This window comes from Anomaloglossus baeobatrachus, chromosome 8 (assembly GCF_048569485.1).
Source record: "Anomaloglossus baeobatrachus isolate aAnoBae1 chromosome 8, aAnoBae1.hap1, whole genome shotgun sequence".
In the NCBI taxonomy this organism is placed as follows: Eukaryota; Metazoa; Chordata; class Amphibia; order Anura; family Aromobatidae; genus Anomaloglossus; species Anomaloglossus baeobatrachus.
In genome coordinates, this window is record NC_134360.1 from 61,103,770 (window position 1) to 61,130,100 (window position 26,331).

Genomic DNA, 26,331 nt, shown 5'->3' on the forward strand with positions numbered 1-26,331 from the left:
CGGCTTCACAGTGTACACAGTGAGAGGGGTGGAGTATGCAAAGCATACTCCAGCTCTCAGCGCTGCCGGTTTCACAGTGCACACAGTGAGAGGGGTGGAGTATGCAAAGCATACTCCAGCTCTCAGCGCTGCCGTGCTGTGCAGCGTCACGCCCCTACCCTGACTGGCAGGTCTGTGGGCGGAAACGAAGTGAGACTAGGCCGCGCAAGCCGGGGACTCGAGTGATAAGCGCGGCCGGCATATAAGCCTTGGTCGGCGCGGAAGTCCCCGGCGCACCACAAGTCCCAGCCGCGCCCGAAATAAAAATGGCAACGGCGGTTAGCGCGGAAGTCCCCTAATACACTAACACACCCAGCAAGCTGTAGTGTGCGATGGCACTAGTGCGGGCAGCGCCGCCGTCCCTGGCGCACTAACACACCCAGCAATGCTGCCGTGTGTCTGCGCGGTCCCCACAGGGACACAGAGTACCTTAACGTAGCAGGGCCATGTCCCTGAGGATACTCCGCTCCATGTCCAGCAGATTCCCAGGAGCTGTGGATGGAGCACGGCCTCAGTGCCTGGAGGCCGGTAAGATCCCACTTCACCAGAGCCCTCAGGGGGATGGGGAAGGAAAACAGCATGTGGGCTCCAGCCTCCGTACCCGCAATGGGTACCTCAACCTTAACAAACACCCGACAAGAGTGGGGTGAGAAGGGAGCATGCTGGGGGCCCTTTAGTATGGGCTCTCTTTTCTTCCATCCGATATAGTCAGCAGCTACTGCTGACTAAACAGTGGAGCTATGCGTGGATGTCTGACCTCCTTCGCACAAAGCACAAAACTGGTGAGCCAGTGATCCCACTGGGGGTGTATAGCCAGAAGGGAAGGGGCCTTACACTTTTGAGTGTAATACTTTGTGTGGCCTCCGGAGGCAGTAGCTATACACCCAATTGTCTGGGTCTCCCAATGGAGCGACAAAGAAAGAAGGGAATTTTGTTTACTTACCGTAAATTCCTTTTCTTCTAGCTCCAATTGGGAGACCCAGACAGTGGGTGTATAGCTACTGCCTCTGGAGGCCGCACAAAGAACTACACTTAAAAGTGTAAGGCCCCTCCCCTTCTGGCTATACACCCTCCCGTAGGAGTACGGATTCCTCAGTTTTAGTACCAAAGCAAGAAGGAGGAAAGCCAATAACAGTTTCAAAAACAAATTCAATCCGATAACTAGATCGGAGAACTTAAGAAACAACGTGAACAACATGTGCACCCAAAAAAAAACGAAACCCTAAAAACAAATAGGGCGGGTGCTGGGTCTCCCAATTGGAGCTAGAAGAAAAGGAATTTACGGTAAGTAAACAAAATTCCCTTCTTCTTTTTCGCTCCTAATTGGGAGACCCAGACAGTGGGACGTCCAAAAGCAGTCCCTGGGTGGGTAAAAAGATACCACATGAACGGGCTGTCATACAGCCTCTTCCTACAGGTGGGCCACCGCCGCCTGGAGGACCCGTCTACCTAGGCTGGCGTCTGCCGAAGCGTAGGTATGCACTTGATAGTGTTTGGTAAACGTGTGCAGACTCGACCAGGTAGCCGCCTGGCACACTTGCTGAGCCGTAGCCTGATGCCTCAACGCCCAGGACGCACCAACGGCTCTGGTAGAATGGGCCTTCAGTCCAGATGGAATCTGAAGCCCAGCAGAACGGTATGTGTGAAGAATTGGTTCCTTGATCCACCGCGCCAGGGTGGATTTGGAAGCTTGCGATCCCTTATGCTGACCAGCGACTAGGACAAAGAGCGCATCCGAACGGCGTAGAGGCGCCGTGCGAGAAATGTAAATCCTGAGTGCTCTCACCAGGTCCAACAGATGTAAACCCTTTTCAAATTGGTGAACTGGATGCGGACACAAAGATGGCAAAGTGATATCCTGATTGAGATGAAAGGAAGAAACCACCTTGGGAGAAAACTCTGGAATTGGACGCAGTACTACCTTGTCTTGGTGAAACACCAGGAAGGGAGATTTGCAAGATAACGCCGCCAGCTCGGACACTCTTCGAAGAGATGTGACCGCTACAAGAAAAACTACCTTTTGTGAAAGCCGAGAAAGGGGAACCTCTTTCAAGGGCTCGAAAGGCGGCTTTTGAAGAGCAAGGAGAACCTTGTTCAGATCCCAGGGTTCCAATGGCCGTCTGTAAGGAGGAACGATATGACAAACTCCTTGGAGAAACGTGCGTACTTTAGAAAGCTGTGCCAAGCGCTTCTGAAAGAATACGGATAACGCGGAGACTTGACCCTTAAGCGAGCTAAGGGACAAACCTTTTTCCAACCCAGACTGCAGGAAGGAAAGAAAAATTGGCAATGCAAATGGCCAGGGAGAAAACCCTTGAGCCAAACACCACGCTAAGAATATCTTCCACGTTCTGTGATAGATCTTAGCTGAGGATGGTTTTCTAGCCTGTCTCATTGTGGCAACAACTCCCTGAGATAAACCTGAGGCCGCTAGGATCCAGGACTCAATGGCCACACAGTCAGGTTCAGGGCCGCAGAATTCTGATGGAAAAACGGCCCTTGAGACAGCAGATCTGGACGGTCTGGTAGTGCCCACGGCTGGCCTACCGTGAGATGCCACAGATCCGGGTACCACGACCTTCTTGGCCAATTTGGAGCGACGAGTATGGCTCGTTGGCAGTCGGACTTGATTTTCCGGAGAACTCTGGGTAACAATGCTAGAGGTGGGAACACATAGGGGAGTCGGAATTGCGACCAATCCTGAACCAATGCGTCTGCCGCCAGCGCTCGGTGATCGTGAGACCGTGCCATGAAAACTGGGACCTTGTTGTTGTGCCGTGACGCCATCAGATCGACGTCCGGCGACCCCCAGCGGCAACAGATCTGTTGAAACACGTCCGGGTGAAGGGACCATTCTCCTGCGTCCATGCCCTGGCGACTGAGAAAGTCCGCTTCCCAGTTTTCCACGCCTGGGATGTGAACTGCAGATATGGTGGACGCTCTGCTTTCCACCCACGTCAAAATCCGCTGGACTTCTTGAAAAGCTTGGCGACTGCGTGTTCCCCCTTGGTGGTTGATGTACGCCACCGCTGTGGAGTTGTCCGACTGAATCCGAATCTGCTTGCCTTCCAGCCATTGTTGGAAGGCTCGCAGAGCAAGATAGATTGCTCTGATTTCCAGAACATTGATCTGCAAGGTGGACTCTTCCTGAGTCCACGTCCCCTGAGCCCTGTGGTGGAGAAACACCGCTCCCCACCCTGATAGGCTCGCATCTGTCGTGACCACTGCCCAGGACGGGGGAAGGAACGACTTTCCCTGTGACAATGAGTTGGGGAGAAGCCACCAACGTAGAGAGTCCTTGGCAGTCTGAGAGAGGGAGACCGTCCTGTCGAGGGACGTCGATCTCCCATCCCATTGGCGCAGAATGTCCCATTGGAGAGGGCGCAGATGAAACTGCGCGAACGGGACTGCCTCCATTGCTGCTACCATCTTTCCTAGGAAATGCATGAGGCGCCTCAGTGAGTGCGACTGGCTCTGAAGGAGAGATTGCACTCCAGTCCGTAGCGAGCACTGCTTGTCCAGTGGAAGCCTCACTATCGCTGATAGAGTATGAAACTCCATGCCAAGATAAGTCAGAGATTGGGTCGGGGTTAGATGAGACTTTGGAAAGTTGATAATCCACCCGAAAGTCTGGAGAGTGTCTAGCGCCACCTCCAGACTGTGTTGGCATGCTTCTTGAGAGGATGCCTTTATAAGCAGGTCGTCTAGATACGGGATGACCGAGTGACCCTGCGAGTGCAGAACAGCTACTACTGCTGCCATGACTTTGGTGAAGACCCGGGGGGCTGTTGCCAGACCGAAGGGTAACGCTACGAACTGTAGGTGCTCGTCGTGTATGACGAAACGTAGGAAACGCTGATGCTCTGGTGCAATCGGCACGTGGAGATACGCATCTTTGATGTCTATTGATGCTAGAAAATCTCCCTGAGACATTGAGGCTATGACGGAGCGTAGGGATTCCATCCGGAACCTCCTGACTTTTACGTGTCTGTTGAGCAACTTCAGATCCAGGACGGGACGATACGATCCGTCCTTTTTTGGGACCACAAACAGATTGGAGTAAAAACCGTGACCCTGTTCCTGAAGAGGGACGGAGGTCACCACTCCTTCCGCCTTTAGAGCGGCCACCGCCTGCCACAGAGCATCGGCTCGGTCTGGTGGTGGAGAAGTTCGGAAGAAACGAGTTGGCGGACGAGAACTGAACTCTATCCTGTACCCGTGAGATAGAATATCTCTCACCCAACGGTCTTTGACGCTTGCTAGCCAAATGTCGCCAAAGTGGGACAGCCTCCCACCGACCGCGGGCGTGGGTATCGGAGACCGCAAGTCAGGAGGACGTCGTTTTGGCAACGGTTCCTCCGGCTGGTCTTTTTGGGCGTGACTGAGACCTCCAAGGATTTGAACGTCTCTGGTCCTTTTGAGTCTTTTTTGACGAGGCGAATTGGGACCTGCCCTGTCCTCGAAAGGACCGATAACCAGACTGACCCCTCCTCTGTTGGGGCTTGTTTTGTCTGTGTTGCGGTAAGGAAGAGTCCTTACCCTTGGAGTGTTTGATGATTTCATCCAAACGCTCTCCAAACAATCGGTCACGAGAAAAAGGCAAATTGGTTAAGCACTTCTTGGAATGAGAATCTGCTTTCCAATGTCTCAACCACAGAGCCCTACGCAAAACAACTGAGTTGGCTGACGCCACTGCCGTGCGGCTTGTAGCGTCCAGAACAGCATTAATCGCGTACGACGCGAATGCCGCCATTTGCGAGGTCAATGGTGCTACCTGCGGGGCAAATGCACGTGTGACTGAGTCGACTCGCGCAAGCCCGGCCGTGATAGCTTGGAGTGCCCATACGGCCGCAAAAGAAGGCGCTAATGACGCTCCAATCGCTTCATAGATGGATTTCAGCCAGAGCTCCATCTGCCTGTCAGTGGCATCTTTAAGTGCCGCTGCATCTTCAACAGCAACCAAGGATCTAGCTGCAAGCCTGGAAATTGGAGGATCCACTTTTGGACACTGGGTCCAACCCTTGACCACTTCAGAGGGAAAAGGGTAGCGTGTATCTTTAAGTCGTTTAGGAAAACGCCTTTCAGGATAAGCGTGGGGTTTCTGGATTGCGTCTCTGAAGTCAGCGTGGTCCAGAAAAGTGCTTAATGTACGCTTAGGGTATCTGAAATGGATTCTCTCGTGCTGCGAAGCTGACTCCTCTACAGGAGGAGCTGGTGGGGAAATATTCAACATCTTATTGATGTTAAATATAAGATCATTAACTATGGCGTCACCATCTGGTGTATCTAGATTGAGAGCGGTCCCAGGATCAGAATCCTGATCAGTTACGTCCGCCTCATCACCCATAGATTCATCCCGCTGGGATCCAGACCATTGAGATGAATGTGAAGGCCCGTCTGTCTGTGCTTTGGCACCCTTGCGTTTTACGGGCGACATGCTGCTGGCTCTCTGCATGTGAGAGAGTCTATAGCCAAAAGGGCGACCAGCGCTATGCAGTACAAAGTATTTGTAGCAACAAAATACTAAGAATACTACGAGCACAAGAGGGGGTGAGCCCTGAGGGCTGCTTACCGCCCGCTGAACAGCGGGTAAGAGGCTGCAGAATGCCTTGTCTGGGTCTCCCCGGCTCCCCTCTGCAGCGCAGCGTGTCTGGCAAGAATGGCTGCCGGCTTGTGTGGAGAGGGGCGGTCCGTGGGAGTTCCCAAACAAAAGTGCGGGAACAGTGTCCCCTCTGTGCTGACTGTGAGGGCTGGAGTATGTAAAAACGACTCCAGCCCTCAGCGCTGATGCACTGGCCAGCGTCCCGCCCCTCTCCTGACTGGCAGGTCTGGGGGCGGGAACGAACGAAAGCAGGCCGCAAAAGCCGGGGACTCGAGTTATCAGCGCGGCCGCCGTAAAAGCGCGGGCCGCGCTGAAGTCCCCGGCGCACTACAAGTGCCAGCCGCGCCGCTATTCCAGCGGCCGGCGCGACCGAGTCCTAGACGTGGGCAGCGTCCCGCCCCTCTCCTGACTGGCAGGTCCGGGGGCGGGAACGAACGGAAACAGGCCGCAAAAAGCCGGGGACTGTAGTTATCAGCGCGGCCGCCGTAAAAGCGCAGGCCGCGCTGAAGTCCCCGGCGCACTACAAGTGCCAGCCGTGCCGCAGCCCCAGCGGCCGGCGCGGCCGATCCCATAAGTGTGCCTGCTTCAGCTAAGCTGAATGAGGCCATGGCACAGGCGCCGCAGCGCTGACGTCCCCCGGCGCACTACAACACCCAGCATGCTGCGGTGTGAGCGCCAAATGCACGGGGACACAGAGTACCTTAAGGAAGCAGGGCCATGTCCCTGACGTACTCCGCTCCATCCAGCATCTTCTCCAGGGGCTGTAGATGGAGCCCGGTCTCAGTGCCTGGAGACCGGTAAATCCCACTTCACCCAGAGCCCTGTAAAAAGGGATGGGGAAGGAATCAGCATGTGGGCTCCTGCCGCCGTACCCGCAATGGGTACCTCAACCTTACAAACACCTCCGACATAAGTGGGGTGAGAAGGGAGCATGCTGGGGACACTGTATGTGTCCTCTTTTCTTCCATCCGACATAGTCAGCAGCTGCTGCTGACTAAAAACAATGGAGCTATGCGTGCGTGTCTGACCTCCTTGCGCACAAAGCTAAAACTGAGGAATCCGTACTCCTACGGGAGGGTGTATAGCCAGAAGGGGAGGGGCCTTACACTTTTAAGTGTAGTTCTTTGTGCGGCCTCCAGAGGCAGTAGCTATACACCCACTGTCTGGGTCTCCCAATTAGGAGCGAAAAAGAAATAGTTTTTTTAAGTGTGACGCATGATGCACATAGCTGATCAGCGTATGAGTGCCCAGCTCTTCCACTCCATCAGCTGCCGAGACACTGTACTCGCTGCTCTCTATGTCCAAGATGATGGGCGAGGGAAGCAGGGAATATTCATTTCCTTAATGAGTGGGCACATGTGATCACACAGCAGCTGCTGGTAACTCAGATTTGTGCTCACATCATGAAGCAAAAAAGATACATAGCGACGTCTCGTATCTTGAAAAATTAGTTAAGTTGGTGCACTCGTTAGTCGAGGTATTACTGTATAACCATGAAGCAAAGTAACTAAGGATTATTTCTTCTGTTTCCAACACCACTTTGACCAAACCCTGAACAATGACTGATGAGGAGAGAATATAAATGCACCGTCATGGGTTCTGGAAAATCCAATCACCAGTAAGTAATTGTCTTCCCTATGGCAACAGCCCAGAAAGTAGACGAGAACCCTCAACCTCTAGGAGGGAGGTCAGGTCTACACGAGTGTCCCTCATAGTGCACAGGACAGTGCATGTGAACACAAGACACGTGCGGAGACATCGGTGGATATAGACGTGTTACTCCTCTTATCTATACACAGGTCACCACTATAGATATACATGCCGTTACTATACACAGTGATAACAACGTCACCTTCAGCAGCAGCATTCTCCTTGTGGGTGAGAGGAGGTGCTCAGCTTTGCGGGACAGGTCCTCCAGAAGATAGGCAAGCTCTGCGGGTCCCAGCTGCAGCACTTCTGTAGCCTGCAGGACACAGTATAGATGGGTACATAAAGTAAAGACCACTAGGGGCCATGGAGAGTGCAGAGGAGCTCAGCCATTCCCGGTGGCATACATCCGCTTTACCTTTGTACACATATCAGAATCCAGCAGTGAGCGTGTGACAAGGCCGCTCTGTAGAATCGTAAACACGTCCACATCCAGCTCCCGAAAGAATCTACGAAAGCTGCTCAGACACCCGGGGGACCTGCCGTTTTCATCCTTCTCCTAAAGAATGAACAGCACAAGATGTAAGACAGTGACATTACTAGAAGGCCTTCTGCCCCTCATTAGGAGAATATAAAGCTGGACTACCTTGTCAGCTTGACTCTTCTGTGTTTCCACCGGCACAGAGTCCAGCTGCTCCTCTACCTGCGAGGCTTCTGAGCTGCCGCTCTTCCCATCCTCCAGTCTGCGCTTCTTTCCTAAATCAACAAATGCTGCATTTATTAAGAACATCAACAAAAGCAGAACCAATCCTTCACTTTACCGAGTATCCTCAGGGGAGAAGGGGAGATCTATCTCAGCACGGCGGACCCCGCACTGCACCGCGTGTCCTCAGGGGACATCAAACACAGCACGGCGGACCCCCACATTGCAGCTTGTGCGCTCAGGGGAGATCAGACACAGCACGGCGTCCCCCCACATTGCAGCTTATGCGCTCAGGGGAGATCAGACACAGCACAGCGGCCCCCGCAGTGTACCGCATGTCCTCAGGGTAGCTCAGACACAGCACAGTGCCTCCCGCACTGCACCGCGTGCCTTCAGGGTGGATCAGAGACAGCATGGTGGCTCCCGCACTGCACCGCGTGCCTTCAGGGTGGATCAGAGACAGCATGGTGGCTCCCGCACTGCACCGCGTGCCTTCAGGGTGGATCAGAGACAGCATGGTGGCTCACGCACTGCACCACATGCACTCAGGGGAGATCAGATGCCGCACGTCAGTTAAGGTTCAGAACCTCATGTCTTCTAGAGAGATCAGCCACCATATGGTGGCTCAGGCGCTATACCACGTGTCATCAGGGGAGATCAGGCACTGCACAGCATGTCCTCAGGGGAGATCAGACACTGTACAGCATGTCCTCAGGGGAGATCAGGCACTGTACAGCATGTCCTCAGGGGAGATCAGACACTGTACAGCATGTCATCAGGGGAGATCAGACACTGTACAGCATGTCCTCAGGGGAGATCAGACACTGTACAGCATGTCCTCAGGGGAGATCAGGCACTGTACAGCATGTCCTCAGGGGAGATCAGGCACTGTACAGCATGTCCTCAGGGGAGATCAGGCACTGTACAGCATGTCCTCAGGGGAGATCAGGCACTGTACAGCATGTCCTCAGGGGAGATCAGGCACTGTACAGCATGTCCTCAGGGGAGATCAGGCACTGTACAGCATGTCCTCAGGGGAGATCAGGCACTGTACAGCATGTCCTCAGGGGAGATCAGGCACTGTACAGCATGTCCTCAGGGGAGATCAGACACTGTACAGCATGTCCTCAGGGGAGATCAGGCACTGTACAGCATGTCCTCAGGGGAGATCAGGCACTGTACAGCATGTCCTCAGGGGAGATCAGACACTGTACAGCATATCCTCAGGGGAGATCAGGCACTGTACAGCATGTCCTCAGGGGAGATCAGGCACTGTACAGCATGTCCTCAGGGGAGATCAGACACTGTACAGCATGTCCTCAGGGGAGATCAGGCACTGTACAGCATGTCCTCAGGGGAGATCAGGCACTGTACAGCATTGTCCTCAGGGGAGATCAGGCACTGTACAGCATGTCCTCAGGGGAGATCAGGCACTGTACAGCATGTCCTCAGGGGAGATCAGACACTGTATAGCATGTCCTCAGGGGAGATCAGGCACTGTATAGCATGTCCTCAGGGGAGATCAGACACTGTACAGCATGTCCTCAGGGGAGATGAGCAGCTCAGAGCAAGGGGATCTTCAAGTCTTCTGCTGCTCCTCTCATTTCTCTCACCCAGAGATAATACCTTTTCTCACAGTGTTTGCTGTGGCGACAGCGGGTAACGCCGGAGGTGACCCCTCATTCCAGTCACAGTCAAAACGAGCACAAGGCGGAATATACCCAGGACAAGCTGAAGAATAAAGAACAGGCAAGAGTAAGTGTCCTGCACATACCGGTCTTCTCCCAAATCACCTCCTCACCTCTCTCCAACTTTAACCCTCCGTACATCACCTAAACTACCACCCTTCAGTGCTCCAGAAACAAACACACCACATCATCCAATGGAAGCATACAGTGTGTCCATCGCCATTAACTTGAGAACGGCAGCAGCTATAGGCATAGAAGTGGTGTCTAGGTATAGTAAAGTATTCATGCGCTACGCAATGAAACCACCTATAGCACCACCTGGTGGAAAACAACGGAGTTAGCATTTTTATCTCGAAAACGGAATGAGATGGAGAAAAAAAGTGAATTAAAAAATTGTAGGGCATCATCAATTCAATACGAATCGACACCTTGTATACAGAAATGCTATGATATGAAACCCATGACCCCCCCAAAACACTGAATGCTGGTCACGCATATGGCACTCATTTAACTTTGATGCTCAAAGTGGCCCCCGTCAGCTGCAATGCACATCTGGCCTCTGGACAGCATACTGTATCTTGCTGCACGTTGTGCAATATGGTAGGTGACACGTTTGCACAAGCATCTGTGATACGGCGTCGTAGGTCCTGCAATGTTGGTGGAGGGGTCGCATACACCTGCTGTTTGATGTGACCTCACAGAAAGAAGTCTAATGGGGTCAGGTCAGGTGAGCGTGGAGGCCACTCCACACAGCCACCATACCCAATGACTTGTAGGAAGGTCTCCATGAGGTATCGCTTCACGTCCGCAGCTTTGTGAGTTTTACACGTTCTAATCATAGCATTTCTGTATGCAAGGTGTCGATTCGTATTGAATTGATGATGCCCTACAACTTTGAAATTCACTTTTTTTCTCTATCTCGTTCCATTTTCGAGATAAAAATGCTTACTCCGTTGTTTTCCACCAGGTGGCGCTATAGGTGGTTTCATTGCGTAGCACATGGATACTTTACTATACCTAGACACCACTTCTATGCCTATAGCTGCCGCCGTTCTCAAGTTAATGGTGGTGGACAGGATATGGGTGGACACACTGTATATACAGTATAGTTATACTATATAGTAGTTATATTCTTGTACATAGGGAGCGGTATTATAGTAGTTATATTTTTGAATATAGATGCAATATTATGAAAGCATCAGCTCATTTGTTTGTTGTGCTGGATGTATAAATACATATTTTGTGAAGTCACCCATATCACCCTGTAGTCACCATTAATGAGGATGTGCCAGAATCAACATTTAGCCACAACATATTTACTCTGTGGCCTCCACCATCAATTACTGTATACAGGTAATCTCGAGGGCCCCACCCCCCCATTTCTCTTTACGTCAAGACCATAAGGAGGAGCGTGGCTTGAGTGTAGCAGTCGCCCACTGGTCAGGTCCAAAGAACTTGACAGCGGCGGCAATACATGTGACTACAACTCCAACCAGACGTCTCCTCTCTGTGGTCATGCAGTGATCAGGACCCCATTCTATTACTTTATATGGGACCTCCTGTGCTCAGGACAGAGGCATCATTCATGGCCAATATGTTGCCTGATGTGCTTGGATTTGGATGAAACATGAGCGTTCATGCAAGATGTGCAGACAGTACCGGGCAGACACTTCTCCAGGACGCAGCGCAGCCAAGTGATGTTTTGCAGTCGGGTCAGCACTTTGCCCTTCATGTCGGCATTTGGCTGCTTACAGAAGGCATTTACTACCTGCAAAAACAGGTCAGCGTCAGTAAAGAGCTTTCAGCCCGAGGTGTAGGACAAGGAGACCTCACTTACCTCTATAAACCAGTTAATGGCCAGGAAGAGGAGTGAGCAAAGGAACTCCCGCTCTTGCTTGGACAGAGACTCCACCTTGTCAACGACGTCCAGGTCTGTCAGGTAGAGCGGGCAGCCTAGACGGGGATACAAGACGGAGAGAGAGGCCTTCTCCCGTTACACCGTCATACGGACTCTTGCCCACAGAAACATTATGCAACATTGTAGTTTCTTTGGGGCAGAGAAAGATGATAATACTGTACCTAATAATGCGTCAATCTCATCCAAGTTACCATCAAACTCGTCCTCTATGCAGAGACGGAGCAACCGGAAAAAGGGGCACAAGCAGAGAAGAGACACTAGGCTGCGGGTAGAAGAGATGACAGCTTACGATGGGCAGCATGGATCAGCTGCTACACAGGGTAATGATCAACACGGTGCGCCCCATAATAGAGAGCCCCCGCGAGAACACACAAACAGACACGCGGTAACAGTGGAGGTCGGCAGCCATGTGCCCACACGCGGTGAGAGTGGAGGCTGGCAGCCATTCAGTCATCGAGTGTGGAGGCTGGTAGCCCCCTGCATACACATGCGGTGAGAGTGGGGGCCGGCAGCCAAACACACACGGTGAGACTGGGGGCCGGCAGTCAAGTACACACAATGAGAGTGGGAGCTGACAGCTCCCTGCACACACACATGGTGAGATTGGAGGCTGGTAGCCACGTACACACACGGTGGGAGTGGAGGCCAACAGCCAGACAAATGTGAGGAGAGTGGAGACCAGCAGCCCCCTGCGCACACACGTGGTGAGCGTGAAGGCTGGCAGCTGGGCACACCAAGACACGGTGAGAGTTGAGGTCGACAGCCAAACAAATGCAGTGAGAGTGCTGGCCGGCAGCTAAACACACACGGTGAGAGTGGAGGCCAGAAGTCTCCCATGCGCTCATACACGGTGAGAGTGGACGCCAGCAGTCACACACAGGTACATGTACTTGGGGTTGTTCCCTGATAAATGAGGAACACATGGCATTGCTCGGCTGTTTAGAGGAATATCCTGAAACACATCCTCATCACCCAGCAGAAGTGACGATGGCCTCCAATGAGTGAAGAGTCCGGTAATCCCAGCCCATGTAATGAGCCATGTGTTGTGCTGGAAACAACCTCCAAAACACAGGGGCCACTCACCGTCCGTCTCTGACGATTGGGGAAGAGTCTTTATTGTTATCGTGTGACAGCAGAGGAAGGAGGTTGATGACTACCACACCCTGACTCTCATCATCCTCCAGGTTATACATGGCTTTCACTGGGAACAGATGGGACCTGTAGACACAGAAAAGGGCATTGTGGGAACGGCTGATCGATCGGGGACTCCTAACTACGAGATACACGTGCCCCTAGTTGGGACACGTTACTGGTGCCACGATGGGCACTGGAGGTGCGGCCCCCACAGGAATCCATGCACATAACACGTCAGCAGGCAGCGGACACTGCACCAGGCACCGAGTACACCAGGCACTCTGCTTTCTCAGTCAGTCTGTGGCCGGTTATACAAGTCTCTTGTTGTGGGATCATCTTTGGTGGCGACCTCACAGTAAGTGTGATATGTGATGGCGTAGTAGTAGATATGAGGACATGATGGATCGGACTCACCCTTCTACAGCCGGCTCCAGATCCACAACATAATCGTCCTGAAAATCCTCCACCACCGTCTTCCTCACCTGTTCCTGCAGCGGATGAGAGAGGCGAAAATCAGCGTCCGGAGGATGTACAGGTGTCACTCCAGTCATCAGCTCCTCCATCATGTCACTATGGTTAATGGGACCGTCTGATACTATTATGGCCTGACAAAGCTCAAGAGACCCATAAACTTCAGTGGCAGCTTGGTGGAACGATCACGAGAAACGGCTTCTGTTATACCGAGCCGCCATTCACAGGGTCTGATCCAGCAGCGGAGATTAGCAGCGGGCAATAGTGCCGCATACTCATGGGGGGAAGGGCCATGTCACAGCAGTCACCGGGGGGCCATCACACAGCAGTCACTGGGGTGGTCCATCTCACTGCGGTCACAAGGGGGCCATCACACAGCAGACACTGGGGTGGTCCGTCTCACTGCGGTCACAAGGGGGCCATCACACAGCAGTCACGGGAGGGTGGTGCCATCTCACAGCAGTCTGTGACCGGGGGGGGGGGGGGGGAGGCCCATCAGACAGCGTTCACCGGGGGGGGACCATCTCACAGCGTCCACCGGGACACACACACACACACACACACAAACACACACACCATCTCACAGCGTTTACCAGGAGGCGGGACCATCTCGCAGCGTTCACCGGGGGACACCAACTCCCAGCATTCACCGGGGGAGGGGGGAGGACCATCTCACAGCGTTCACCGGGGGGCCGGGGGGGACCATCTCACAGCGTTCACCGGAAGGACCATCTCACAGCGGTCACGAGAAATGGCTTCTGTTATAGCACAGCGGTCACCGGGGGGGACCAGACCATATCACAGCAGTCACCGGGGACAGGAGGGTTTGGGGTCCACAGTTCAGTTGGCAGGGGTTTGCCAAAGCAGTCACCAGGAGCGCCATCTCACAGCAGTCTCCGGGGGCGCCATCACACAGCAGTCACCAGGGGGGGGCAACCATCTCACAGCAGTCACCGGGGGGGGGACAGGGGGAGACCATCTCACAGCAGTCAGCGGGGAGGGCACAATCTCACAGCAGTCACCGGGGGGGGGGAGACCATCTCACAGCAGTCAGTGGGGGAGGGCACAATCTCACAGCAGTCACCGGAGGGGGGGGACCATCTCACAGCAGTCAGCAGGGGAGGGCACAATCTCACAGCAGTCACCAGGGGTGCGATCTCAAAGCAGTTACTGAGGTGTGCCATCTCATAACAGTCACTGGGGGGCGCCATCTCACAGCAGTCACTAGGGGGCGCCATCTCACTGCAGTCACCGGGGTCGGGGCGGGGGGAATGCCATCTCACAGCAGTCACCGGGGGGCGCCATCTCACAGCAGTCACCAGGGGGCGCCATTTCACAGTAGTCACCATGGAAAGGGAGGGGTATGGGGTCCACAGTTCAGATGGCAGGGGGTGCTACGGCAAAGCAACTATTCTCCATCAACTAACATATAACAGAGCCTGCAGAGCATATCCTAAGAAGCAACGGAAGTAAGATGGACACGATTCTTACCATCGCTTGAACCGCCACACTCCTCTTCTGGACCAGATCAGCGAGCTCATCATAGAGGAAAGCGGCAGAGAGAGGCGACTGCTCACAGCAAGAACGGGCCAGCGTCAGCAGAGACGTCACCTGTATACAGACACAAATAAATAATAGGGATCGGCACTCGTAGATTTTTCGTTTCATTCTTCTTTTCTTTATTTTAAATCATGGTGCATAAAGAAGGGAATTTTGTTACTTACCGTAAATTCCTTTTCTTCTAGCTCTTATTGGGAGACCCAGACGATTGGGGGTATAGCTACTGCCCTCTGGAGGCCACACAAAGCACTACATTAAAAGTGCAAGGCCCCTCCCCCTCTGGCTATACCCCCCCGTGGTATCACGGGTTCTCCAGTTTTAGTGCCAAAGCAAGAAGGAGGAAGCCAATAACTGGTTTAAACAAATTAACTCCGAATAACATCGGAGAACTGAAAAACCGTTCAACATGAACAACATGTGTACCCGCAAACAACAAAAAAACATCCCGAAGGACAACAGGGCGGGTGCTGGGTCTCCCAATAAGAGCTAGAAGAAAAGGAATTTACGGTAAGTAACAAAATTCCCTTCTTCTTCAGCGCTCTATTGGGAGACCCAGACGATTGGGACGTCCAAAAGCTGTCCCTGGGTGGGTAAATAAATACCTCATGTTAGAGCTGCAAAACAGCCCTCCCCTACGGGGGTGTCACTGCCGCCTGCAGGACTCTTCTACCTAAGCTGGCATCCGCCGAAGCATAGGTATGCACCTGATAATGCTTGGTGAAAGTGTGCAGACTGGACCAGGTAGCTGCCTGGCACACCTGTTGAGCCGAAGCCTGGTGACGTAATGCCCAGGACGCACCCACGGCTCTGGTGGAGTGGGCTTTTAGCCCCGAAGGAACCGGAAGCCCCGCAGAACGGTAGGCCTCTAGAATTGGTTCTTTGATCCATCGAGCCAGGGTGGCTTTAGAAGCCTGCAACCCCTTGCGCGGACCAGCGACAAGGACGAAAAGTGCATCGGCACGGCGTATGGGCGCCGTGCGGGAAATGTAGATTCTGAGTGCTCTCACCAGATCTAGCAAACGTAAGGCCTTTTCATACCGGTGAACCGGATGAGGGCAAAAAGAAGGCAAGGAAATATCCTGATTAAGATGAAAAGAGGATACGACCTTAGGGAGAAACTCCGGAATGGGGCGCAGCACAACCTTGTCCTGGTGGAACACCAGGAAGGGAGCCTTAGATGACAGAGCTGCCAGCTCAGACACTCGCCGAAGCGATGTGATTGCAACAAGAAACGCCACTTTCTGCGACAGCCGAGAAAAGGAAACTTCCTTCAGAGGCTCGAAGGGCGGCTTCTGGAGAGCAACTAGTACCCTGTTCAGATCCCATGGATCTAACGGTCGCTTGTACGGGGGCACAATATGACAGACCCCCTGCAGGAACGTGCGCACCTTAGGAAGACGTGCTAGACGCTTCTGAAAAAACACGGATAGTGCCGAAACTTGCCCTTTAAGGGAACTGAGCGACAAGCCCTTTTCTAACCCCGATTGCAGGAAGGAAAGAAACTTGGGCAATGCAAATGGCCAGGGAGACACTCCCTGAGCAGAGCACCAGGACAAGAAAATCTTCCACGTTCTGTGGTAGATCTTAGCCGAATTCGACTTTCTAGCTTGTCTCATTGTGGCAATGACTCCCTGAGATAATCCAGCAGATGCTAGGATCCAGGACTCAATGGCCACACAGTCAGGTTCAGGGCCGCAGAATTCTGATGGAAAAACGGCCCTTGGGACAGTAAGTCTGGTCGGTCTGGCAGTGACCACGGTCGACCGATCGTGAGATGCCACAGATCCGGATACCACGACCTCCTCGGCCAGTCTGGAGCGACGAGTATGACGCGGCTGCACTCGGATCTGATCTTGCGTAGCACTCTGGGCAAGAGCGCCAGAGGCGGAAACACGTATGGGAGCTGAAACTGCGACCAATCTTGAACCAAGGCGTCTGCCGCCAGAGCTCTTTGATCGCGCGACCTCGCCATGAATGCCGGGACCTTGTTGTTGTGCCGGGATGCCATTAGGTCGACGTCCGGCACTCCCCAGCGGCGACAGATTTCCTGAAACACGTCCGGGTGAAGGGACCATTCCCCTGCGTCCATGCCCTGGCGACTGAGGAAGTCTGCTTCCCAGTTTTCTACGCCTGGGATGTGAACCGCGGATATGGTGGATGCTCTGTCCTCCACCCACATTAGAATGCGCCGGACTTCTTGGAAGGCTTGCCGACTGCGCGTCCCTCCTTGGTGGTTGATGTATGCCACCGCTGTGGAGTTGTCCGATTGGATTCGGATCTGCTTTCCTTCCAGCCACTGTTGGAAGGCCAGTAGAGCAAGATACACTGCTCTGATCTCCAGAACATTGATCTGAAGGGTGGACTCCTGCGGAGTCCACGTCCCCTGCGGAGTCCACGTCCCCTGAGCCCTGTGGTGGAGAAATACTGCTCCCCACCCTGACAGACTCGCATCTGTCGTGACTACTGCCCAGGATGGGGGCAGGAAGGATCTTCCCTGAGACAATGATGTGGGAAGGAGCCACCATTGTAGAGAGTCTTTGGCCGTCTGGGAAAGCGAGACTTTCCTGTCCAGGGACGTTGACTTCCCGTCCCATTGGCGGAGAATGTCCCATTGAAGTGGGCGCAGATGAAACTGCGCAAAGGGAACTGCTTCCATGGCTGCCACCATCTTCCCTAGGAAATGCATGAGGCGCCGCAAGGGATGCAACTGGCCCTGCAGGAGAGATTGCACCCCTGTCTGTAGTGACCGCTGCTTGTCCAGCGGAAGCTTCACTATCGCTGCTAGAGTATGAAACTCCATGCCAAGATACGTTAGTGACTGAGTCGGTGATAGGATCGACTTTGGAAAGTTGATGATCCATCCGAAAGACTGTAGAGTCTCCAGCGTAGCATTCAGGCTGAGTTGGCATGCCTCCTGAGAGGGAGCTTTGACCAATAAGTCGTCTAGGTAAGGAATCACCGAGTGACCCTGAGAGTGCAAGACTGCTACCACCGCCGCCATGACCTTGGTGAAGACCCGTGGGGCTGTCGCCAGACCAAATGGAAGAGCTACGAACTGAAAATGGTCGTCTCCTATCACAAAACGTAGAAAACGTTGATGTTCTGTAGCAATTGGCACGTGGAGATAAGCATCCTTGATGTCTATTGAGGCAAGGAAGTCTCCTCTGGACATTGAGGCAATGACAGAGCGGAGGGTTTCCATCCGGAACCTCCTGGCGTGCACATGTTTGTTGAGCCGTTTTAGGTCCAGAACAGGACGGAACGAGCCGTCCTTTTTTGGAACCACAAAGAGATTGGAGTAAAACCCTTGCCCTTGTTCCTGAGGAGGGACTGGGATAACCACTCCTTCCGCTTTTAGGGAATCCACCGCCTGCAGCAGAGCATCTGCTCGGTCTGGCCGTGGGGAGGTTCTGAAGAACCGAGCTGGAGGACGAGAATTGAACTCGATTCTGTACCCGCGAGACAAAATGTCCGTCACCCACCGGTCTTTGACCTGTGACATCCAAATGCCGGAAAAGCGGGAGAGCCTGCCCCCGACCGGCGATGCGGAGGGGGGGGGCTGGAAGTCATGAGGTAGCCGCTTTGGAAGCGGTACCTCCATTTGCTTTCTTGGGGCGTGTGTGAGTCCGCCACGAATCTGAGTTTCTTTGCGTCCTCTGAGTCCCTTTGGACGAGGTAAATGGTGTCTTGCCCGAACCTCGAAAGGACTGAAACCTCTGCTGCCACTTTTTCTGCTGAGGTTTGGGTGTTCTGGGTTGTGGTAAAGAGGAGTCTTTACCCTTGGACTGTTTAATGATGTCAGCCAATGGCTCGCCAAACAGTCTCTCTCTAGACAAAGGCAAACTGGTTAAACATTTTTTGGAACCAGCATCTGCTTTCCAGTCCTTTAACCACAAGGCTCTGCGCAAAACTACCGAATTGGCGGACGCCATTGAGGTGCGACTGGTAGATTCTAGGACCGCATTGATAGCGTAAGACGCAAACGCCGACATCTGCGTGGTAAGGTGCGCCACTTGCGGCACTGCTGGATGCATGATAGCATCCACTTTTGCTAAGCCAGCTGAAATAGCCTGGAGTGCCCATACGGCTGCGAATGCCGGAGCAAACGACGCGCCTATAGCTTCATAGACAGATTTTAACCAAAGGTCCATCTGTCTGTCATTGGCATCTTTAAGTGAAGCGCCATCCTCCACTGCAACTATGGATCTAGCTGCAAGTTTGGAAATCGGGGGGTCTACCTTTGGACACTGTGTCCAGCGCTTGACCACCTCAGGGGGGAAAGGGAAACGCGTATCTTTAGATCGTTTAGAGAAACGCCTTTCTGGGTGAGCGTCGTGCTTCTGGATTGATTCTCTGAAGTCAGAGTGATCTAACAAAGCACTCAATTTACGCTTGGGATAAAGGAAACGAAACTTTTCCTGCTCCGCAGCCGCCTCTTCTGCTGAAGGGGCTGGGGGAGAAATATCCAACAGCCTATTGATGGCTGAGATAAGGTCGTCTACCATGGCATCCCCATCCGGGGTATCCAGGTTGAGAGGGGTTCCAGGAGTGGATTCCTGATCACTCTCATCAGACACATCACAGGGAGACTGATTGCGCTGAGACCCTGAGCAGTGTGAAGACGTCGAGGGTCTTTCCCAGCGAGCTCGCTTAGGGTGGCTGGGGCCATCATCTGAGTCATAATCCTCGGCCTGTGAAGCCGGGGACCCCCCTGTGGGCTGGATACATTCCAAGTAAGGGGGACCTGAGGACAGAGGCCTCGCCGTGCCCAGAGACTGAGCCCCATGCATAGATTGCAAGGTCTCAAGGATTTTTGCCATAGATACAGACATATTATCTGCAAAAACTGCAAAGTCCGTCCCTGTCACCGGGGCAGAACTTACAAGCGTCTCAGCCTGGGTCGCCACCTCTCCTGACTCCGGCTGGCGAAGCAGCACCGGGTCGGAGCATTGCACACAATGGGGGTCATCAGAGCCTGCTGGTAGATTAGCCCCACATGCAGCACACGCAGTATACACAGCCCTTTTTGCCTTGGCCGCCTTGCGTTTTGAGGATGACATGTTGCTGCTTCCACAGAGCGATCTGGGATATGCAGCCAGAAGCGCACCTCACAGTGCAAGAAATACAATATCTATATAACTGTATCCAGTACACTGATACACAGTGAGGCACTAGAGGGACCAGCACAGAAAAATCGCTTACCGCCCGCTTAAAAAGCGGGTGTGTGGTCGCCAGATAGCCCCTAGTCCAGGTCTCCCAGAGCCTTGCGTCCTTCCTCCAGCCAGGCATGCATGTAATGGCTGCCGGCGTCTCGAGAGAGGAAGGGGGGCGGGCCCTGGGCGTTCCTGGCCAAGAGCGGGAAGCCTGCTTCCCTCTGTGCATAGTGTGAGGGCTGGAGCATGTAAATCAGGCTCCAGCCCTCGTCGCTGCTTGCGAACAGCATCTCTCCCCTACCCTGAATGACAGGGTGGGGGCGGGAACGAAACGGAGCTGCCGGCGTCCTAGGCCCAAAAAGCCGGGGACTAAAGTTATAACCGCCGCCGCCGTAAAAGCGCGGACGGCGGATCCCCGGCGCACCACAAGTCACAGCAGCGCCGCCCGGTCCAGAGGGGGTCGGCGCTGCGTTCCCAAACACAAACAATCCCCCAGTAATCTGTAGGGACACCAACTCCACGTTGCAGTCCCCGGCGCACTATAACACCCAGCCAGCCCGGAGTGTGTCTGTGCCTGCCGGGGACACAGAGTACCTGTAAGATGCAGGGCCCTGTCCCTGATCGTACTCCTGCTCCGTCTCCATCAGGTTCTAATGGGTCTGTGGATGGAGCCCGGCATCAGAGCTGAGAGGCCGGCAGGATCCCACTTCCACAGAGCCCTACAAGGGGATGTGGAAGGAAAACAGCATGTCAGGCTCCAGCCCTGTACCAGCAATAGGTACCTCAACCTTACAACACCATCCAGGGGTGAGAAGGGAGCATGCTGGGGACACTATATGTGTCCTCTTTTCTTCCATCCGAAACAGTCAGCAGCTACTGCTGACTAAAATCTGTGGAGCTATGCATGGAATGTCTGACCTCCTTCGCACACAAAGCTAAAACTGGAGAACCCGTGATACCACGGGGGGGTATAGCCAGAGGGGGAGGGGCCTTGCACTTTTAATGTAGTGCTTTGTGTGGCCTCCAGAGGGCAGTAGCTATACCCCCAATCGTCTGGGTCTCCCAATAGAGCGCTGAAGAAACACCAAATAGTGTGACGCGTTTCGGTCAGAGGGATAACATGACCTCTCAAACTCAGAAAGGTCATGTTCTCCCTCTGACCGAAACGCGTCACACTATTTGGTGTTTTATGCACAATGATTTAAAAGAAAGAAAAGAAGAATGAAAAGAAAAATCTATGAGTGCCGATCCCTATTATTTATTTGAATTGAGGAGACCATCCAGCGATACATGCACTGCGGTATTGGGAGTGCCTGCCTGTCTCTTTCAAAGTGGACTATATACAGACACGAGATACACAGAGCCACACAACTACATACATATACTGTACATACACTATATCAGGTCTTGGACAATGTCTGAAAAGAAATCTATGGCAGACATGAGGAGGGCAGAATGTTATCGCCATGTCAGTGCGTTGTTTTAGGGTACTTTCACACTTGCGTTGTTTTCCTTGCGTTACAATCCGCCCTTTGGGAAAACAGCGGAATCTGTTAACTGATTCCGCTGTTTCCCATAGACTTGTATGGGTGACGGATTGTACCAAAAGAAGGGAATTTTGTTACTTACCGTAAATTCCTTTTCTTCTAGCTCTTATTGGGAGACCCAGACGATTGGGGTATAGCTACTGCCCTCTGGAGGCCACACAAAGCACTACATTAAAAGTGCAAGGCCCCTCCCCCTCTGGCTATACCCCCCCCGTGTATCACGGGTTCTCCAGTTTTAGTGCCAAAGCAAGAAGGAGGAAGCCAATAACTGGTTTAAACAAATTAACTCCGAATAACATCGGAGAACTGAAAAACCGTTCAACATGAACAACATGTGTACCCGCAAACAACAAAAAAACATCCCGAAGGACAACAGGGCGGGTGCTGGGTCTCCCAATAAGAGCTAGAAGAAAAGGAATTTACGGTAAGTAACAAAATTCCCTTCTTCTTCAGCGCTCTATTGGGAGACCCAGACGATTGGGACGTCCAAAAGCTGTCCCTGGGTGGGTAAAGAAATACCTCATGTTAGAGCTGCAAAACAGCCCTCCCCTACGGGGGTGTCACTGCCGCCTGCAGGACTCTTCCACCTAAGCTGGCATCCGCCGAAGCATAGGTATGCACCTGATAATGCTTGGTGAAAGTGTGCAGACTGGACCAGGTAGCTGCCTGGCACACCTGTTGAGCCGAAGCCTGGTGACGTAATGCCCAGGACGCACCCACGGCTCTGGTTGAGTGGGCTTTTAGCCCTGAAGGAACCGGAAGCCCCGCAGAACGGTAGGCCTCTAGAATTGGTTCTTTAATCCATCGAGCCAGGGTGGCTTTAGAAGCCTGCAACCCCTTGCGCGGACCAGCGACAAGGACAAAAAGTGCATCGGCACGGCGCATGGGCGCCGTGCGGGAAATGTAGATTCTGAGTGCTCTCACCAGATCTAGCAAACGTAAGTCCTTTTCATACCGGTGAACCGGATGAGGACAAAACGAAGGCAAGGATATATCCTGATTAAGATGAAAAGAGGATACGACTTTAGGGAGAAACTCCGGAATAGGGCGCAGCACTACCTTGTCCTGGTGGAACACCAGGAAGGGAGCCTTGGATGACAGAGCTGCCAGCTCAGACACTCGCCGAAGCGATGTGATCGCAACAAGAAACGCCACTTTCTGTGACAGCCGAGAAAAGGAAACTTCCTTCAGAGGCTCGAAGGGCGGCTTCTGGAGAGCAACTAGTACCCTGTTCAGATCCCATGGATCTAACGGCCGCTTGTACGGGGGCACAATATGACAGACCCCCTGCAGGAACGTGCGCACCTTAGAAAGACGTGCTAGACGCTTCTGAAAAAACACGGATAGTGCCGAAACTTGCCCTTTAAGGGAGCTGAGCGACAAGCCCTTTTCTAACCCCGATTGCAGGAAGGAAAGAAACTTGGGCAATGCAAATGGCCAGGGAGACACTCCCTGAGCAGAGCACCAGGATAAGAAAATCTTCCACGTTCTGTGGTAGATCTTAGCCGAATTCGACTTTCTAGCTTGTCTCATTGTGGCAACGACTCCTTGAGATAATCCTGCAGATGCTAGGATCCAGGACTCAATGGCCACACAGTCAGGTTCAGGGCCGCAGAATTCTGATGGAAAAACGGCCCTTGGGACAGTAAGTCTGGTCGGTCTGGCAGTGACCACGGTCGACCGATCGTGAGATGCCACAGATCCGGATACCACGACCTCCTCGGCCAGTCTGGAGCGACGAGTATGATGCGGCTGCACTCGGATCTGATCTTGCGTAGCACTCTGGGCAAGAGCGCCAGAGGCGGAAACACGTATGGGAGCTGAAACTGCGACCAATCTTGAACCAAGGCGTCTGCCGCCAGAGCTCTTTGATCGCGCGACCTCGCCATGAATGCCGGGACCTTGTTGTTGTGCCGGGATGCCATTAGGTCGACGTCCGGCACTCCCCAGCGGCGACAGATTTCCTGAAACACGTCCGGGTGAAGGGACCATTCCCCTGCGTCCATGCCCTGGCGACTGAGGAAGTCTGCTTCCCAGTTTTCTACGCCTGGGATGTGAACCGCGGATATGGTGGATGCTCTGTCCTCCACCCACATTAGAATGCGCCGGACTTCTTGGAAGGCTTGCCGACTGCGCGTCCCTCCTTGGTGGTTGATGTATGCCACCGCTGTGGAGTTGTCCGATTGGATTCGGATCTGCTTTCCTTCCAGCCACTGTTGGAAGGCCAGTAGAGCAAGATACACTGCTCTGATCTCCAGAACATTGATCTGAAGGGTGGACTCCTGCGGAGACCACGTCCCCTGAGCCCTGTGGTGGAGAAATACTGCTCCCCACCCTGACAGACTCGCATCTGTCGTGACTACTGCCCAGAATGGGGGCAGGAAGGATCTTCCCTGAGACAATGAGGTGGGAAGGAGCCACCATTGTAGGGAGTCCTTGGCCGTCTGGGAAAGCGAGACTTTCCTGTCCAGGGACGTTGACTTCCCGTCCCATTGGCGGAGAATGTCCCATTGAAGTGGGCGCAGATGTAAACTGCGCAAAGGGAACTGCTGCCATGGCTGCCACCATCTTCCCTAGGAAATGCATGAGGCGCCGCAAGGGATGCAACTGGCCCTGCAGAAGAGATTGCACCCCTGTCTGTAGTGACCGCTGCTTGTTCAGCGGAAGCTTCACTATCGCTGCTAGAGTATGAAACTCCATGCCAAGATACGTTAGTGATTGAGTCGGTGATAGGATCGACTTTGGAAAGTTGATGATCCATCCGAAAGACTGTAGGGTCTCCAGCGTAGCATTCAGGCTGTGCTGACATGCCTCTTGAGAGGGAGCTTTGACCAATAAATCGTCTAGGTAAGGGATCACCGAGTGTCCCTGAGAGTGCAAGACTGCTACCACCGCCGCCATGACCTTGGTGAAGACCCGTGGGGCTGTTGCCAGACCAAATGGCAGAGCTACGAACTGAAAATGGTCGTCTCCTATCACAAAACGTAGAAAACGTTGATGTTCTGTAGCAATTGGCACGTGGAGATAAGCATCTTTGATGTCTATTGAGGCAAGGAAGTCTCCTCTGGACATTGAGGCAATGACAGAACGCAGGGTTTCCATCCGGAACTTCCTGGCGTGCACATGTTTGTTGAGCCGTTTTAGGTCCAGAACAGGACGGAACGAGCCGTCCTTTTTTGGAACCACAAAGAGATTGGAGTAAAACCCTTGCCCTTGTTCCTGAGGAGGGACTGGGATCACCACTCCTTCCGCTCTTAGGGAGCCCACCGCCTGCAGCAGAGCATCTGCTCGGTCTGGATGTGGGGAGGTTCTGAAGAACCGAGCTGGAGGACGAGAATTGAACTCGATTCTGTACCCGCGAGACAAAATGTCCGTCACCCACCGGTCTTTGACCTGTGACATCCAAATGCCGGAAAAGCGGGAGAGCCTGCCCCCGACCGGCGATGCGGAGGGAGGGGGCTGGAAGTCATGAGGTAGCCGCTTTGGAAGCGGTACCTCCATTTGCTTTCTTGGGGCGCGTGTGAGCCCGCCACGAATCCGAGTTTCTTTGCGTCCTCTGAGTCCCTTTGGACGAGGTAAATGGTGTCTTGCCCGAACCTCGAAAGGACTGAAACCTCTGCTGCCACTTTTTCTGCTGAGGTTTGGTTGTTCTGGGTTGTGGTAAAGAGGAGTCTTTACCCTTAGACTGCTTAATGATATCAGCCAATGGCTCGCCAAACAGTCTATCTCTAGATAAAGGCAAACTGGTTAAACATTTTTTGGAACCAGCATCTGCTTTCCAGTCCTTTAACCACAAGGCTCTGCGCAAAACTACCGAATTGGCGGACGCCATTGAGGTGCGACTGGTAGATTCTAGGACCGCATTGATAGCGTAAGACGCAAACGCCGACATCTGCGTGGTAAGGGACGCCACTTGCGGCACTGTTGGATGTATGATAGCATCCACTTTTGCTAAGCCAGCTGAAATAGCCTGGAGTGCCCATACGGCTGCGAATGCCGGAGCAAACGACGCGCCGATAGCTTCATAGACAGATTTTAACCAAAGGTCCATCTGTCTGTCATTGGCATCTTTAAGTGAAGCGCCATCCTCCACTGCAACTATGGACCTAACTGCGAGTTTGGAAATCGGGGGGTCTACCTTTGGACACTGTGTCCAGCGCTTGACCACCTCAGGGGGGAAAGGGAAACGCGTATCTTTAGATCGTTTAGAGAAACGCCTTTCTGGGTGAGCGTCGTGCTTCTGGATTGATTCTCTGAAGTCAGCGTGATCCAACAAAGCACTCAATTTACGCTTGGGATAAAGGAAACAAAACTTCTCCTGCTCCGCAGCCGCCTCTTCTGCTGAAGGGGCTGGGGGAGAAATATCCAACAGCCTATTGATGGCTGAGATAAGGTCGTTTACCATGGCATCCCCATCAGGGGTATCCAGGTTGAGAGGGGTTCCAGGAATGGATTCCTGATCACTCTCATCAGACACATCACAGGGAGACTGATTGCGCTGAGACCCTGAGCAGTGAGATGACGTCGAGGGTCTTTCCCAGCGAGCTCGCTTAGGGTGGCTGGGGCTATCATCTGAGTCATAATCCTCGGCCTGTGAAGCCGGGGACTCCCCTGTGGGCTGGATTAATTCCAAGTGAGGGGGACCTGAGGACAGAGGCCTCGCCGTGCCCAAAGACTGAGCCCCATGCATAGATTGCAAGGTTTCAAGGATTTTTGCCATAGAGACAGACATATTATCAGCAAAAACTGCAAAGTCTGTCCCTGTCACCGGGGCAGGACTTACAGGCGTCTCAGCCTGGGTCACTCTCCCTCCTGACTCCGGCTGGCGAAGCAGCACCGGGTCGGAGCATTGCACACAATGGGGGTCAT

At 53.3% G+C, this 26,331-nt stretch overlaps 1 protein-coding gene across 2 annotated transcripts in view; it reads right to left on the reverse strand.

The window, feature by feature from the left end:
* The window catches only part of FANCD2 (FA complementation group D2), a 208,250-nt gene that overhangs the window by 144,200 nt on the left and 37,719 nt on the right, over positions 1 to 26,331 (reverse strand). For both annotated transcript variants that reach the window (XM_075321714.1, XM_075321713.1), the window contains exons 20-29: positions 14,694 to 14,813; positions 13,146 to 13,219; positions 12,681 to 12,815; positions 11,759 to 11,859; positions 11,517 to 11,632; positions 11,339 to 11,447; positions 9,618 to 9,722; positions 7,935 to 8,044; positions 7,707 to 7,847; positions 7,494 to 7,604 (exon numbers count right to left, since the gene is read on the reverse strand). In XM_075321714.1, the coding sequence (XP_075177829.1) occupies positions 7,494 to 7,604; positions 7,707 to 7,847; positions 7,935 to 8,044; positions 9,618 to 9,722; positions 11,339 to 11,447; positions 11,517 to 11,632; positions 11,759 to 11,859; positions 12,681 to 12,815; positions 13,146 to 13,219; positions 14,694 to 14,813 (1,122 nt within the window). The remainder of the gene's footprint in view (positions 1 to 7,493; positions 7,605 to 7,706; positions 7,848 to 7,934; positions 8,045 to 9,617; positions 9,723 to 11,338; positions 11,448 to 11,516; positions 11,633 to 11,758; positions 11,860 to 12,680; positions 12,816 to 13,145; positions 13,220 to 14,693; positions 14,814 to 26,331) is intronic.